This window comes from Esox lucius, chromosome 15 (assembly GCF_011004845.1).
Source record: "Esox lucius isolate fEsoLuc1 chromosome 15, fEsoLuc1.pri, whole genome shotgun sequence".
Taxonomy (NCBI): Eukaryota; Metazoa; Chordata; class Actinopteri; order Esociformes; family Esocidae; genus Esox; species Esox lucius.
In genome coordinates this window covers 15,676,166-15,694,588 of record NC_047583.1, presented here as the reverse complement: position 1 = coordinate 15,694,588, position 18,423 = coordinate 15,676,166, and the positions used below count along the sequence as shown (strand labels likewise).

General features: G+C 41.4%; 1 protein-coding gene across 1 annotated transcript in view; it reads right to left on the bottom strand.

The window, feature by feature from the left end:
* Positions 1 to 1,042: 1,042 nt before the first annotated feature.
* The window catches only part of LOC117595609 (proline-rich receptor-like protein kinase PERK9), a 37,536-nt gene continuing 20,155 nt past the window's right edge, over positions 1,043 to 18,423 (bottom strand). Inside the window, exon 2 of the mRNA XM_034297431.1 lies at positions 1,043 to 1,135. Within this exon, the coding sequence (XP_034153322.1) occupies positions 1,043 to 1,135 (93 nt within the window). The remainder of the gene's footprint in view (positions 1,136 to 18,423) is intronic.

Sequence of the window (18,423 nt, the reverse complement as noted above, 5' to 3'; positions counted from 1 at the left end):
GGCTATGACTTCACCATGAAGATCAAACTAGTTCTGCTGAATTGCACAACAGCTGTGTTGAACACATTTCTTCACTAATTGTATTTTTAAGCCTAGATGCTAAATGCCTTTTGCAATATCCCTAGTGACCACTGCTGCTGACTGCATGCCCTATAATGAAAAATAAGTATTTACTTTCACACAGCTGTGTTGTTTAAAAATACTACTTTGTTAAGGTGTACATGTTTTACATATGTAAATCTTACATTGTCACAGTAGTCTGGCTGGTATCACACTGACGTAAGTCGCAGCTCTTGGTGTAGTCAAAAGGGCTGTCAGCCAGGCTAGTATACCAGACCCTGCTTTGTACATACAGTACAACTCATTCTGACGACCATATTAATTAATGTCCAACTGTTTACAGCATTACAACATTAATCTACCTGTATTTGTAATAATTACTGCCTGACTCGCTATGCTCCTGAACAAAAACATCAGTGTGATCAGTAAACACTATCCAAAGACCCTCTTCAAACAGGCTAATACACTAATTCACAGGTGTCAAACCGGTTCCACGGAGGGCCGAGTGTCTGCAGGTTTTCGCTCTCACCTTGTACCTGATTGATTAATGAGTTCACTAATTGGTTAATTTCTACCCCCACCTGGTTGTTCAGGTCTGACCTGGGAACCAATTTAAAGGAAAACCCAAAGACCTGCAGACACTCGGCCCTCCGTGGAACCGGTTTGACACCCCTGCACTAATTCTAAGGTTTGGTAACCAGGGAGAATCAAGTATCTGGAATAAAAAGTTTACAAAAACACCTATTGCAACTGATGTAATTACAACCTGTAGACATACATATACCTTTCTAAACATCTAGGACCGTATGTGTAATGTTGTAGAAGGAGAGAACCAGGTGAAGGATGGTGTAGCACGGTTCCGTGATTTTATGTTCTCAGGGTAGAACGCAACACGCGTGAGTCCCAACAAAGGTAAATGGCATTAAGCAATAATACACCCAGAACGAAACCGGAATCGAACTTAACACAGAAAAATATAACGCTACTCAAAATTAGCAGCTAGAAGGCCGTTGATGTCGACCGCTGGCAGCGCAGCGAACCAGAGGGAGGTGCGGATGCAATAGGAGACGTGACCCTATGAGACGGAAGCACCGAATCCAGACTTAAAAAAAAGGAATTCAACAAAATTAAAATGTAATAAAAATGGTCTTCTAAAATGATATTCTAATATAGTACTGTATTATCAATATTGATTACAACCACATATAGCCTACAACCAGAAGTGCCACGAATCTGGATCCACATAAACTCAGCGTGCAGTATACAGGTAGGCCTGCCCTATCTTGTACCTTAAAGGCCTAAGCCATGGTATATGAGACCGTATACCATGGGTATGAAATTACATCACTTTTTACTGCCCTAATTGTGCTGGTAACTGGTTTGTAAGTGCAATAAGGTATCAATAGCTTGTGATATACTGCTAATATACCATGGCTAAGCGCTGTGTCCAGGTACTCTGCAATGTGTTGTGTCTAAGAACAGCTCATAAGCCATGGTACACTGGCCATATAGCATACCCTCTTGTGCCTTAGTGCCTTCTTATTAACCGGATGGTTTGAACTGTGAATGCTGACTGACTGATAGCCATGGTATATGGACACATCACTTTTCACTGCTCTAATTGCATTGCTGGTTTATAAGAGCAATATGTCATTTTTGGGGTTTGTAATACATTGTCAGTATACCACTGCTAAGAACTGTGTCCAGACACTCCGCAATGCGCTGTAACTAACAGGTCTTAGCTTTGGTATGTTGACCATTTACCAAACCCTCTCATGACTGACTGATTACTTATCTCAGTGGTTGTGTGGCGAATTCGTATGGATGTGGATCCTCGTCACTCACTGCACATTTGCACACTCTCTAACGTTACCTTCCACTGAATCTACATTAACCGCAAAGTTTATGTTTAAGGTTATGATTACAGTGTGGTGTGTGCATAGGCAGATATTCCACACAAAAAATACACAAGCACTACAGACAAGGGGGCATCTTGCTAGAAAACGAGAGCTCCAACAGGTCTACCTGCCTAGTGATCCGCTGGTTGACTTATCGCAATCCGCAGTCCCTGTGGTTACATCCAAGGAGAAGGCGAATTTAGGATCATGAAATCTTGTTTGGATATAGGGCGGGTTGGTTGCTGGCTGGCTGAATGTTGAATGACACTACGAAACCAAACACATTTTTTGCTAAGTAAACTAGATTTCAGCCACCAGTCCACGCCTCTTTGAATCTAAAACGGTGTGCAGCTCTATCCCCACAATCTGGGTACTGTTTATGATAGTTGGGTGGGGTTGCCTTGCCATGCTACTGTTTAGTGACTCCTTGGGTTGGAAGGATGTAGCCTGTCAGCTGAAACATGGTAATTATCTGGAGCGCTCTCCTCCGGGTGTGTTAGTTCCAGCCTACTCACTGGATGAGCAAGCAGGGTAAAATTGGTATTCTGAGAGTCCCAAAAGTGCATGTGTAGATGCTCTACAGATAATCTACTGACTATCAGTAACATTTTAACTATCTACTAACCCTATCCTAAACCAAACCTTAACAAAATGTATTTTAAACATAACCCTAACCTTAGCACGTTGCTTACTAACAGATAGTTTGATGAAAATTTGTTGATAGTACATCAATCTGTAGAACATCTGCAACTGGAAATTGTGATTCTAAAAAGAAAGTATAACTGGAATAATAAAGTATAACGGTTTGGCAGAATGTGCTTTAAAATACAATTTCAGCAAAAGAGACCTTGATTTCTCAATAAAGTGTGTGTAGTGTTAGCTATGGTATGGAAGGTCCTAAAACTGCAATAGCGATTCAACATAACATTTGACATAAAACAAATTCGACAAATAGCAAATCTGTACAGAACAATATTTGCTGGAGAAGTCCATTTTGTACAGATCAGGGAGTTCAGAGGAAGAATTTGCTCCTCTAGTGTCCTTGTACAATACTGCGCATGGCCTTAGATCAGCACATACTATTTATATTTCCTGCACCATACAGATATACAATTCACAACAGTAAGCAGTCCTTTCTCAACCCGTCACCACATGACAAGTGAATATGTCCCTGCTTCCAAAAAGTTAACCGACATGAAGATAACATCAGATACACTCAACCCACCCCGGACATTGAATTTATGTAACTCTTCCTGTTTAGATACACGGAAGGAGCATGCTATAAATTATTATGAAAACAGTTGATTCTGAATCCATCTGGATATTCAGAGATAGGCATTCCTGTCTCTACCCTACTTTAGCACTTCAGGCTAGCAAGTCCTGTGCTGGGCAGCAGATTTCCCTTCAGGATTCAGGCTCTGGGAGTTTTAATATGCCTGCCCAGACATCCCCCTTCGATTGAAGAGGCTTTTATGACCTTCATGTAATCAGCAGTAAATGCTGCCACCATCTGTCTCTTCTTACTCAATTATCTGACCCAATGACTTTTACTGACCAACACTAGTCTGAGAAGTACTGTAAGGCAAGTCCCAGCCATGTCTATGACAATGATACATTCATAAATCGTTCACCATTCACCTTGCTGGTTAATTCTATACACAAGACAGGTTTTTCAGTAAACGCTATGTTTCAGAAAAGTGAAGCAAGCCTATCACTGCTGTTTATGACAGATCGTGTGCATTTTCATGTACATTGTTCCTTTCATGCAGATTATATTTGTCACATTATTATGCCCCATTAAATGTTCATATTAAGTATGTAAATAAGTGAGTTCTATAATGGAAATGTTGGGAAGCTATTCCCATTCATTTGCAAGGCATTGATGACTATAGACTACATTCAGTAATGGGAATTGTATCTTCTGCTCCACTCTGGTGCCCTCTAGTGGTTAACTGAGAAACATGTTTCAGCTTCATTTGGACTCGAAACACACCAAAGCATGGCAGAGCTAACCCCTAGCATCTACAGACAAATGTGCTCGGGGTAACTGTTAATATTTTCTCCTTCTGGAGATGTAATAATGGATATGTGAATTACTATTATGCGCTGAGTATATTTCCACAAGAGAATGTAACTTGGTGGAATGGTGCTGTTAGTGGCAGAAAACATTTAGAACGATAATACACAATATCTACATAAAGTTTACTGACATAAATTATTATTTGGCTGTGTTACGTCACAGCGGTGAGCATGTAAGATGACATAAGATGATATGGATAAGACTATATCATATAACGGGTCAATATAGTGTATCCACTGTAGATGTGGGGAGATACACTATGTTTTCAATAAAGAACAGTTCAACTATTCATTTAACAGTTTAGAGGTGTTTTGCAGTAGTCATCAGATTAATATGAGTGTCTTTGGACAGCATGGATGGTTAGTGAGGGTCACATCGTGGGGAAAGAAACTGTTTAGGTCATGATTCAGTAGTAGTGACTGACAGCCCTCGGCATGTCAAGGGATCATCAGGAACATGGGTGAGCAGGTTGTGAGGGGTCAGCGATGATCTTTTCTTCATACTTCCTTGCTCTAGTGTTGAAGGGGGAGGTGGAAGCCGAAGACCTTCTCTACAGACTGCACAATGACCTGCAGTTCACTCCTGCCCGCCTTTCTGGTTCTCAGCCTGCCACTTTTTTGTATTAGTTCTGGGGTGAAGGCGTTTGTGGTATGAGTTAAAAGTCGATGTTCCACATTCTTGCATAAATCTTTGTGTTTGCGAGGTGTTGGAGGCCCATGTTGATTGTACCATCCAGTGACGGTTTTCATGATGACTGCAGTGAGTGCTACAGTGGATATAAAAAGTCTACACACTCCAGTTCAAATGCCAGGTTCTTGTGATGTAAAAGAATGAGACAAAGATAACTCATGTCAGAACTTTTCCCACCTTTAATGTGACCCATAATGTGAACAATCCAATAACCTCACAATAACCTGGTTGCATAAGTGTGCACACCCTTAAACTAATACATTGTTGAAGCACCTTTTGATTTTATTACAGAACTCAGTCTTTTTGGGTAGGAGTCTAATAGCATGGCACATCTTGACGTGGCAATATTTGCCCACTCTTCTTTGCAAAAGCGTTCCAAATCTGTCAGATTGCGAGGACATCTCCTGGGCACAGCCCTCTTCAGATCACCTCACAGATCAATTGGATTCAGCTCTGGCCTCTGGCTGGGCCATTCCAAAATGTTCATCTGCTTCTGGTGAAGCCATGCTTTTCTGGATTTAGATGTGTTCTTTGGGTCATTGTTGTGCTGAAAGGTGAACTTCCTCTTCATCTTCAGCTTTCTAACGGATGCCTGAAGGTTTTGTGCCAAAATTGCCTAGTATTTGGAACTGTTCATAATTCCCTCCACCCTAACTAAGGCCACGGTTCCAGCTGAAGAAAAACAGCCCCAAAGCATGATGCTGCCACCACCATGCTTCACTGTGGGTATGAGGTTCTTTGGGTGATGTGCAGTGTTGCTTTTGCGCCAAACATACCTTTTGGAATTATGGCCAAAAATTTCAACCATGCTTTTGTGGGACTTGATGTTTGTTTTTGCAAACTTCAGCCGGGCTTGGATGCTTTTCTTTGTAAGAAAAGGCTTCTGTCTTGCCACCCTACCCCATAGCCCATTCATATGAAGAATACGGGAGATTGTTGTCACATGTATCACACAGCCAGTACTTGCCAGAAATTCCTGCAGTTCTTTTAATGTTGCTCTAGGCCTCTTGGAAGCCTCCATTTGCTCTGAGATGCAACTAAGAAAATGCAGAAAAATCCTACTAGAACAGCTGAACTTTATTTGTGATTAATAAGAGTCACTTTAAATGATGGCAGGTGTGTAATGACTTCTATTTAACATGAGTTTGAATGTGATTGGTTAATTCTGAACACAGCCACATCCCCAGTTATAAGAGGGTGTGCACACTTATGAAACCAGATTATTGTAAGGTTTTTCATTTCATTTTCCCCCCTCGAAGATTTCAGTTTGTTTTTCAGTTGAATTGTTCACATTATAGGTCACATTAAAAGTGGAAGAAATTCACAAAAACCTGCCATTTTCACAGGGGTGTGTAGACATTTTATATCCACTGTACATCTGTAATCGTTCAGGCACTACATTGCAATATGTCTGTGCAGTATATTTAGATCTGCTCCACATTGCTTGTTACTTGACGAGGCCCACACACAACCAGGAAGAAGTTACAGATTGACATCAGTAGAGTGTACAGCGTGGGTTTATTGTTGCGGTGTGGAGCGCTAATTGGCAGTCAATAAGTGTGTTTTCCGACATGTTCCGGGATTCCATTTACTTCCCACTGTGGAATGAATTAGTCTGAAGCACTTACATAATACACTGGTGAAAGCCTATCTGATCTGCTTGGTTCTTCTGACAGCATCAAGCTGGGTTCTTCTGACAGTATCAAACTTGAGGCAATTAACTGTACTTCTCTCTCCCACTCCAGTTCTTTAATTCTCTCCACTCTGTGGTACTGCATCTCTCATCCTTTCCTCTCTGTGGTACTGTATCTCTCATCCTCTCTGTGGTACTGCATCTCTCATCCTCTCCTCTCTGTGGTATTGCGTCTCTCATCCTCTCCTCTCTGTGGTACTGTATCTCTCATCCTCTCCTCTCTGTGATATTGAGTCTCTAATCCTCTCCTCTCTGTGGTACTGCATCTGTCATCCTCTCCTCTCTGTGGTACTGTATCTCTCATCCTCTCCTGTCTGTGGTACTGTATCTCTCATCCTCTCCTGTCTGTGGTACTGTATCTCTCATCCTCTACTTTCTGTTGTTACTGCATCTCTCCTCCTCTCCTCCCCGTAGTACTGCATCTCTCATCCTCTCCACCCTGTAGTACTGTAGCTCTCATCCTCTCCACCCTGTGGTACTGTATCTCTCATCCTCTACTCTCTGTGGTACTGTATCTCTCATCCTCTCCTCCATGTGGATCACTGTCATCCTTACAGGGTTCAGTCTCATTGATCAGGATCCCTGTCATCCTTACAGGGTTCAGTCTCATTGATCAGGATCACTGTCATCCTTACAAGGTTCTGTCTCATTGATCAGGATCACTGTCATCCGTACAAGGTTCAGTCTCATTGATCAGGATCCCTGTCATCCTTTCAGGGTTCAGTCTCATTGATCAGGATCACCGTCATCCTTACAGGGTTCAGTCTCATTGATCAGGATCACTGTCATCCTTACAGGGTTCAGTGTCATTGATCAGGATCACTGTCATCCTTACAGGGTTCAGTCTCATTAATCAGGATCACTGTCATCCTTACAGGGTTCAGTCTCATTGATCAGGATCACTGTCATCCTTACAGGGTTCAGTCTCATTGATCTGGATCACTGTCATCTTAACAGAGTTCAGTCTCATTGATCTGGATCACTGTCATCCTTACAGGGTTCAGTCTCATTGATCAGGATCACTGTCATCCTTACAGGGTTCAGTCTCATTAATCTGGATCACTGTCATCCTTACAGGGTTCAGTCTCATTGATCTGGATCACTGTCATCCTTACAGGGTTCAGTCTCATTGATCAGGATCACTGTCATCCTTACAGGGTTCAGTCTCATTGATCTGGATCACTGTCATCCTTACAGGGTTCTGTCTCATTGATCTGGATCACTGTCATCTTAACAGAGTTCAGTCTTATTGATCTGGATCACTGTCATCCTTACAGGGTTCAGTCTCATTGATCAGGATCACTGTCATCCTTACAGGGTTCAGTCTCATTGGTCATTAGCATGCCACACCATCAACAGCAAGCACCAGTTGCCCTGCAGCTCTTCCACATCCACATCCAGTTCATGGAAAGAATCTTGACTGGTTTTGCTCAACTCCTTGCATCTCTGTCTACAAAGGAATTGTGTGTGGGGGCGGGACTAGTGCTTTTTGAGGAAGGATGCTATGGAGGTGTGGGGGGGACTCCCCTGTTTATATTACTTATAGCAACCATGTCTTAGCCGTGCGGGTAATGGAGTCGAGGACAAACTTCTGCCTGGTTGAAAAGTCCCCATGCCACGATTGTGAGAGTTTTTCCACTTAAGTGTAGAAGTGAGAACCAGGGGGAAACGTGATCCTATTGCACTAGTTAAAGTATTCCAGTGCCAGGTAATCTGTCATTACCTCACAATTTAAATAAGGGACAAATGCATTTCAGTATTGTCTCATGACATGCATCTGTTTTACCTATTGTGTAAAAGAACATACAAGGAGCCGTCTTGCTCCACTTAAGAACCAAACATGCAATTCATCCACATGTCATATACATTAGACACTATATTTTGAGTCTTGGTATGTCTCCGCAGTGCCTCTTACAGTAGCTCATGTATCAGTCATGACCTGAATGGGCTAATGGTTTACCTTGGCCAGCCATATCTGAGGCTGGGAAGGCCACGTTCACGAACAATGTACTGGTTGAAGACCATTGTTGTATCTAAAGGAGGTGAGTGATGACCATTGCCTGGTGGCATTTGTCCTGTGACAGATCACTCTTTGCCCTCTAGAAGAGACAAATGGACCACAGTCCACTAACCAACCAGAGCCAAGCGCTAACAAGACAGACCTGCAGGTTATGGATGTCTTCATCCTTCCATGGGCCTCCCACCTCCCGCCATCCTTCATTCCCCCTCTCCATACCACCCAGACACCCCTTCCAAGCTGCTGGATTTGTCAGGTTCCTCCCAGTTAGTGTGTCCGAGTGGAAATATAATGACGGGATATGGGAGTCTTTCACTGGGAAAGTGAAGACCTCTGGTTTGTGCAACGTGAGTGGATCAGGACTGAATAGAACAGATACAGCAAGCAGAGCCTGCCAGGACTGACAGGTGTCCGCCCCTGGGAGAATACCACAGAGAATCCCAACTCAAATCAATCAGCTACAGTATGAAATCCAACAATGTGGCCTTATCAACTCCAATTCTTCTCCTCTCAGTGAGTCTAACTGTGACACAGAAATCGGCGCTGTGTATTTGACCTTAAGCAGTTGGGCCAATGTCAACATCCTCTGCCAGGGGAACGTTGGATGTAAACCACAGTGGCTTTTTTGCTTATCAGAACAAACAGCGGTCACATTACTGTCACATTACATCTCTTAACTGCAACTGTTAAGCAGATTTTTTACAATTATTATTGAAATATATTATCTCAAACCCTATTATTTTTTACCTAAGTGCATACCGTTTGTTAAATGACTCTTAGGTATGAGGTGTCAAATTAAAAAAATTGTTATGATAAATCTGCTTCTTGAATCTGCTTTCATGCACGTAAGAGGATTTGGATTGCAGTGGGAATTAAGCCTCAGAGCAATTGCTCTCAAATAAATGGATCTGTTTAATGACAGAATCCCTGCACACTAGAACAGAGCTGTGCTATTGTTTTTACGTTTGACATCGGCTGTCAAATTCTCATTTGTAAAATTAACCAAAATATGTTTTCCCTTTATATTCTTTTCCATCGTGTACTGAATCCATTAAATCTGTATATTCCCAGCATACATTCTGTAAATCACTTAAATCCTGGTAATGTACTAACATCTGTTTTTATTTATTAAAATCTCTTTAGCATTAAGATATGTATCGACTTTGACTGAACAAAAGGCAGACAGTGTTCATTTTCACCTTGACCTCTCTATTTCAGCTGTGGGTTAAAATCCGATGGTGACAATAGAACTCATGGATGTATTTGACAAACAAAGCTTGGTGCACCGCTGATAGAGCAGAATAGTGGCTGATATTACATGGCCCAGGTCACTATATCCTGGCTACTGCCTTGCAGAACACCCCCTTTCCATTGGGGTTAGTCAAACATAATATTTTCATGAAGGATACTGTAGCCTGAGTCCAAACAGGAACAGTCAGTCTGCCAGATACAGTGAGGGAGACCTGTGGGGAAAAGGTTAAGCGTTGCCTCACCCCACCTCAGTGAATCATAGACATGACCGTGACCGTGCATTGCTGTTGCCTCAGGACCTATGTGGTCAGAGTCATGGTCAATCAACCACTGATACAGGATTTAGAGAGAAACGGGCCTGGCTTTATGGTAACTCAATAACGAGGAGATTATCGAAGGCTAGTGGCTAGCAGAGACACCATGCAGTTAGTGTTTATGTGTTACTCATCCTCCAAGCTTTCCTTTTCCCCCTCCCAAGTCCATCATAACAGGTTTATACCCTCCTCCTCAATCCAGGGATGAGGGGCAGTTAAATTTAATCGGCTAGAAAATTTGGTCTGGTTTTATTTTTTGAATGGTTACAACTGTAACCTACTTAACACTCCTTGAAACTTGCTGCTATTCTCCAACTGAGCGGTTTTGAGAGTGTGAGAGATTGGCTCATCGTTCGATAGAGCTGTGAGGTTTCTGCTGATGACATTTCCATTAACAACCACACATAATATGTTTATTGATCGCATTTGCTTTGGCCTTTAATTTCTCCCATTCTAACATGGGTTCCTACTGGCATGGAGACATGGGGGAAGGGATTTATAGATTGCCCTTACACTGGATGCGCTGGGGCAGTAAATTGCGCTGACAAAGCATGAGATTGTGGCAGATCATGACAACATCTCACAAAGATTCACATAGGATATACTTTGGGTCATTACTTTGAGATAATACAGCATGTTGTACATTATCATCGTAAAGAAGAGCAATACACAGTCGTTTATTGAGGTTTTATAAAATGGGGAAATGCTCTTATTGCTTGATGTACATTATCTGTGGGATGAATATAAAGACCTTTATTTGTTGAAACCATCTGGTCCATCCCTGCACACAGTAAACATTGCAGTAAGGAAATCTGGCAACATTCCTATTCCTTGTTCGCTTAAAGGCCAATTTGGGGCATGAAAACAATCAAATGTCCTCAATTCTAACAGGTGTACATTTGGTGGTTCATTGATGATGCAGATAAATGACTCCCCTCGCCAGACACTGCTACTATTCACTGTAACAGGGTGCAGACTGATGTTATTCACTCTTTCAGTAATTTGTATATGTCATTTTAACAGAATAATCTCTGGGATGGAAGGTGTAGTGTTTGTTAAGAAACTGCAATTCTGTAGCTAAAATTCTTATTGGTTCATTTATTTTTATTTTTAATAGGGTTTCTGTACTTTCATTCTTTGCTGACAAATTATCATTAAGAAATCCTGAAGACAATTCCAAACGGTCACCTACGTTGTTCAGGGCTACAGTACAGTGAACGTTTTGTTCACATGGAAGTTGAACTAAAGCCATTTATTTGGGTAGGAAGGATTTATGTGTTAATTTGTTTATATATGTACAGCTCCGGAAAAAATTAAGAGACCACTGCACCTTTTTCTTTCCTTTCCAAAAAAGGTCAAAAATTAAGGTTTTGAGTGAGGAACAGAAGTGTTAAAATTAAGAGACCACTGCAAATGGAATGCTTCTGTTCCTCACTCAGAACTTTCCTCTTCAACCTTTTTGGAAAGGAAAGAAAAAGGTGCAGTGGTCTCTTAATTTTTTCCAGAGCTGTATATATGTGTGTGTGTGTAGCATTATATAATATTAATAATATTTATATATATATATATATATATATATATATATATATATATATATACACTTTACAGGAACCAAAAAAGTACAATTAATCCTAAGATCCTTTTAAAGTATCTAAGTTGTTTAGATAAGAAATTAACATTCTTGTAGTTACCTTACAATCAGATACCAGAACAACATGATGTGTAGACAGGAGCAGCTCTGATCACAGAGGTAACAAAATGGTGTTTACAGAGAGCCAAAAACATTTAACAAAGGAATAATTATATACAGTTGATTAAGGGGGCTGTGCAGGCCATAGATTCTTTCACCAAAAGCTAGCTAGTTAGCTACTATAGAAACTAACATTATTATGAGTTTTCATATCTTTTCATGAAACAGCTGTACTGCCTGTTCAGCTGCAAATTTCTAATCAGCTGCTATTGAGCTTAACTGACTTGGGTAAAAGCATGCTAAACTATGACCTGATTTCTGATAAGCTCTTAGTTTTAGCATGCATGTCTACAACTTGAGGGTTACTAAACAAGCCTAGCAATCTGTTTATGTCAGTAAGATAAACTGGCGTACAGAGGATATCAAAAGGTATCCTCTGTAGGATATCACCACAACCTTTAAAAAAAGGTCTGACATTATTTGTCTTGATGTCAACCTTTATTTAAGTAAAATATACGTATTCAATTTGTGTTTCTAGAAGTTTTATATCTACTGTGGTTTTAGCAGGAATCCACAGTTTTTCTCACAATTGCAAATGATTCAGTTTGCTAGCTATTCTGTTTCATTATCAAAAAATCTATATTTTCATATTTGAATTAGTAATATACAGGAATAATGAAAAAATTAATTCCACACCAGATGAATGGCTCCTGAAAACTGTACAATATTTTGTCTAGTTCCTAGTTGTTCCCAGGAATGTCCCCAAAACATTTTCAGGACACTTTTGGGACATGGTCTTCTGGAGGTTTGGTCTAGTTACACATTGGGATATACCTGAGAAAGGTTTTAGAATGTCATAGGGATATGATATCATTATCCCCCCCTCCGAGGCAACAATGCAAGACCAGCTTTCACATTTTCTGTGACTGTGCTCAACCAGATGGTCTGGTGTTAATAAAACAAGTATGCTAATTGATGGTGAATTAGAACAAATAGTGAAATTGTGTATGGCACTACACAAGAAAACTACAGGGATTAATGGAGATGAAATCAGATGATAAGTTAGCTCTACTTCTCTTAACCAAGTCAGTTTATTGACAAAGATATTCCAGTCGCTCCACTGTCTAGCAATGGAGCAAAATAACCTTCTGACTTAGTTGTTGCAAAACAGATTTACATACTTTGGGATTACAGGCATGAAAAGTAACACAACACATGATAGTACTGACTGTCAACTGTGTGAAGCACACTGGGTAGGACATGTGATGCCCCATTACTGATGGGTCCCACACACCCTGTCCATACCCACTATCCACACACCCTATCCACACACCCTGTCCACACCCCCTATCCACACACCCTATCCACAAACCCTATCCACACACCCTATCCACACCCCCTATCCACACACCCTATCCACACACCCTATCCACACCCCCTGTCCACACACCCTATCCACACACCCTATCCACACCCCCTGTCCACAAACCCTATCCACACACCCTATCCACACCCCCTATCCACACACCCTATCCACACACCCTGTCCACAAACCCTATCCACACACCCTATCCACACCCCCTATCCACACACCCTATCCACACACCCTATCCACACCCCCTGTCCACAAACCCTATCCACACACCCTATCCACACCCCCTATCCACACCCCCTATCCACACACCCTATCCACACACCCTATCCACACCCCCTGTCCACACACCCTATCCACACACCGTGTCCACACCCCCTATCCACACCCCCTATCCACACACCCTATCCACACAACCTGTCCACAAACCCTATCCACACACCCTATCCACACCCCCTATCCACACACCCTATCCACACACCCTATCCACACCCCCTGTCCACAAACCCTATCCACACACCCTATCCACACCCCCTATCCACACACCCTGTCCATACACACCCTATCCACACACCCTATCCACACCCCCTGTCCACACACCCTATCCACACACCGTGTCCACACCCCCTGTCCACACACCCTATCCACACACCCTGTCCACACACCCTGTCCACACACCCTGTCCACACAACCTGTCCACAAACCCTATCCACACACCCTGTCCATAGACCTTGTTCACACACCCTGTCCATACCCCCTGTCCACACACCCTGTCCACATACTCTGTCCACACACCCTGTCCACATACTCTGTCCACACACCCTGTCCATACACACCCTGTCCATACACACCCTGTATGGAGAGGGTGTCCTATGACAGAATTTTTTTTTTGAGTTTTTTTCTGTCCTAGGACTCTCTGAATAGGCCCTTGGACCATAGATTAGAACAAGCCATACAAGGGTATTTTGTAGGATAAACCTTTCTTATGATAGACAATGTAATGGTTGGCTATGACCTCTGACCACCTCCTATATATACTGGCATAAAATAATGTTTACATTGTAATTATTGGAGATCAACATCCTGGACTCATGGTAATAAATAAAGTCCTCCCCTGATTTATGGTTTTGGGATTTTATTCATGGATCAAAAGTGGACAGAAGCTAACACTACCAATTTATGGAACTGTGAAGTCTTCTAGCTTGCTAGCTAAATATAATCTTCAGTTACTTTTCTGCAGTATCCGTTACAATGCCGTGATAGGTATTTGATCGCTCTCTGATTGTCAGGGAATTCTGCAGATTTTTCACATTGTATTTGGTCAGGTTTGTGTTGTAGTAGTATATATAGAGAGTCAAAGACAGTACTTCAAAGTTTAGTAGTTCGTTAAATTGTCTAGTGTGATTTAACATGTAATATTCAGGTGCAGAAAAAGTTTTGCCCTCCCAGTTAACTCAGAAATATTAAATAGATAGTTAGGGTTAGCTGTTTGAGTGCTTTGGTCAACAATCGAGTCTGATTTCAGCCAGCCCTGACAAATATGAATCTGAAAAACTTTGGCCTTTACCATCAGACTAAAGTTGTCAGCACACAGGTTCTAGAGGCACACCATGACATGAACAAAATCAAGTCCTGAAGACCTCAGGAAAAAAACGAATTGTGCAAATGGAGAAAGTTTAGGACAGTAATTCATCTTCCTAGGAGTGGTCATCTTGCCAAATTCTGTCCAAGAACAAGGTGTAAAATTGTCCAAGAATTCACAAAGAAACCTAGAAAAACATTTAGGGATCTATGCGCCTCTCTCGTCTCAGTGAGGGTCAGTGTTCAGAACCGACAAGGTCAGTGTTCTGTCTGTCTCCAGGTCATGGTCATTCAGTACCAGAGGACCAAGATGTTTAACTCTGTCTACCGTGCCAGTAGATCTTCAAACCTGGATCTAATGTAGGCCATGACAAAGGTGGACACAGTTGAGAAAGACACAGTCTGACTCATAAAAGCATCAATCTGCAGTTGCTTCATTCATTTTTGTACCTTGTTTCACTTAATAATAACACTAGATAGACTGAGGACCAACATAGTTAAAACTACAATATAAAAAGAATAATGGATTGCAGGGGATTCCATACACAGCTCCGTCTATTCAATTGATAGAGGTTCCATTTCTCCAGCCCAAATAGACAATCCAACAACTCACATCCCTTTGCTGTGTACTATTTGACTGTATATGTGGCAGTTAATGACCTTTCCTTCAGTACCTTCGGACCACTGACTGCCGTGTAGATCTTTGATTACAGAGTATTAATTATGATGGTCACACAGACGATAGGTGTGTACCGCTGCTACTGGGAGCTCCGTGGATGGGTTATTTACGAAGTCGTCAAGCTCTGGACAATTTCATCATGGGAAATAAACAACCAGGGTCACTTCTCCTCTGGTGAAATATTTCATGTTGTCTGTGAGTCACCATGTTAGTAAAACACTTGGACAGAAAGACATAAAAATCAAGCAGGAACTGCAGAGTAAACAACTTGATTTAACTTGGAGCTTGGATGCTAAATTGCAAACCAATAATTGTGCAGGTTTTTATATTTTCTAAATGAAATACCTAATGAGTCAGAATTTAATCATAAATTAAATCATAAACTAATCTATGGACGTTTAAAAGTTAACATACATAAAACATTTCAAAAGATTATTCTTTCAAGTAAATATCAATATAAGTGCTCGGAAGGTTCCACATGCAGAGTGGAGAAACTTGACTTGGATTTATAATAAGAGCTATTGAAAATTAGATAGTAAATTCAAAAGAATAGTTAACTTGTTATGAATCCAATGCTGTATTTGTGGTCACTCTATATTTATACTTTAAACCACACCCTCCACTGTGTCACATTAGATTCACACACATTAGAAATAAAAGTTCTATCACAGCATTTTGATGTTCTTTTGATAACATAATCCTCTTCCCTGTACTTCCTGATGCAATGGTTGATGAATGAATCAGGATTAAAGATTAAAGTAAATTTGCGCATATTAGTTTGTCCGTGAAATGGATAACAACAGGTTATTCAACAGAATGAAGGGCATGATCGGCCAGGCGATTTATGGGATGTCCTTTCGTTCTGTGCTAATAATTTAGCTGTGTCTAAGTCCCACACACACCTATTTAAAAATGATCTTTTAACTGTTTTCATCTGGGACAGTTGCCCGTAAAGCATGACCAGTGAGGACATGGTGTAGGGCCTAGCAGCTCTCTTGGGAAATCTAGCAGTTTGTAAACAAACGAAAGCCCAGGCTGGATTTACCACTTCCTAATCGATACATCTCTTTGGTCCTACGCCGCTCCCAACCGGGGCTCACCCTGGCAGGACACACCACACCGGGAATCAAAGAGACTAACCTGCAGGAGCACCACCACCTCAGCTCCTGGGAACACTTGGCTATCTGGCGTTGGGAATGGACATTTAATATGGTCACACTACCTGTATTCATTTAGTGATTTAGGTAATGTGTGTTTAAGCAATGGGGCACTAGCGCTCATTTCATATACTGTAGTTCTTATTACTTTCACTTAAGAGTTACTGAAATGTTGGAAATATGAGGGCGATATTAGGATAGGGTCAATGGGATCCTCACTCATGCTAGCATTGACCTACATGTGTAGGCCTTTGCCTACACATAGCCAATGAAGGCTATGTCGTGTTCATTGACGACTATGTAATGTCTTTATGTCTATTGAAGTGTTTTGGTCCTCTGTAACTCGGTTGATCATGGTGCCTACCACCCTAGGATACTGTTTGCAAATATTGTAATGAATCAATAAGGAGGTGAGGTATATGGCCAATATACCATGTCTAAGAGCCTGGCTAAGGAACGCATCGCTCAGTGCTTGGGCACAGTGCTTAGCTGTGCCCCAAGATGCCTTATTGCCATTATAAAGTGGTTACCAATGCAGTTAGAGCAGTAAAAAGTGGTATGATGTGATACCCATGGTATACGGTCTCTCATCAGAGTTCAGGATTCAAAGGAACCCGTTAATAATAATTGTTATATCATGATATCTAATGAACGTGCAATCATCAGAAACACTATGAAAACATTGGATCATAACAGTGAACAGTTTGTTAAAAATACCAGGCTGAAAGACAAGAAGGATTGGTTTGTGGATAAATCCTGAATCCCCCATTTCCCAGCTTATCTACAGTATATACTTTCCCATAAGGCCGGTCTTTCAAACCTTGCCCAATACGTGGAGGACCATTACATCGCCTATGGGGATCTATTAATTTATGATTTAATTTGCTACATACCCCATACTGACATGTGGACTCAACCACACAGGACTACGGGTATCATGTCATAACATGAGACATTTGCATCTTCAAATAAGTCCTATCCAATTGGATGGCTGTAGCCTTCACTTGTACTGTAATAAATAATATACAGTTAGGTCTGGAAATAATTGGACACTGACACAAGTTTTGTTATTTTGGCTGTTAAACAAAATATATTCAAGTTACAATTAAATAATGAATATGGGCTTAAAGTGCAGCCTCTCAGTTATAATTTGAGGGTATTCACATCCAAATTGGAGGGAGGGTTTAGAATTTACAGCGCTTTAATATGTAGCCCCCTCTTTTTCCAGGGACCAAATGTAATTGGGCAATTGACTCAAAAGCTTTTTCATGGACAGATGTGGGCTATTTCTTCGTTATTTCTTCATCAGTTAAGCAGGTAAAAGGTCTGGAGTTGATTCCAGGTGTGGCATTTGCATTTGGAAGCTGTCAAAGGAGCGCTCAATGCAAGTGAAACAGGCCATCCTAAGGCTTCAAAAAAAAGTCCATGAGAGAGATAGCAGGAACATTAGGAGTGGCCAAATCAACAGTTTGGTACATTCTGAGAAAAAAAGAACTCACTGGTGAGCTCTGCAACACAAAAAGGCCTGGACGTCCATGGAAGACAACAGTGGTGGATGATCGTAGGATCCTTTCCATGGTAAAGAAAAACCCGTTCACAACATCCAGCCAAGTGAAGAACACTCTCCAGGAGGTAGGCATATCATTATCCAAGTCTACCACAAAGAGAAGACTTCTCAAGAACAAATACAGAGGGTTCACCACAAGGTGCAAACCATTCATTGGCCTCAAGAATATAAAGGCCAGATTTTGCCAAAAAAACATCTAAAAAAGCCCAGCCCAGTTCTGGAATAGCATTCTTTAGACAGATGAAACGAAGATCAACCTCTACCACAATGATGGGAAGAAAAAAGTATGGAGAAGGCTTGAAACGGCTCATGATCCCAAGCATACCACATAATTTGTAAAACATGGTGGAGGCAGTGTGATGGCATGGCAATGC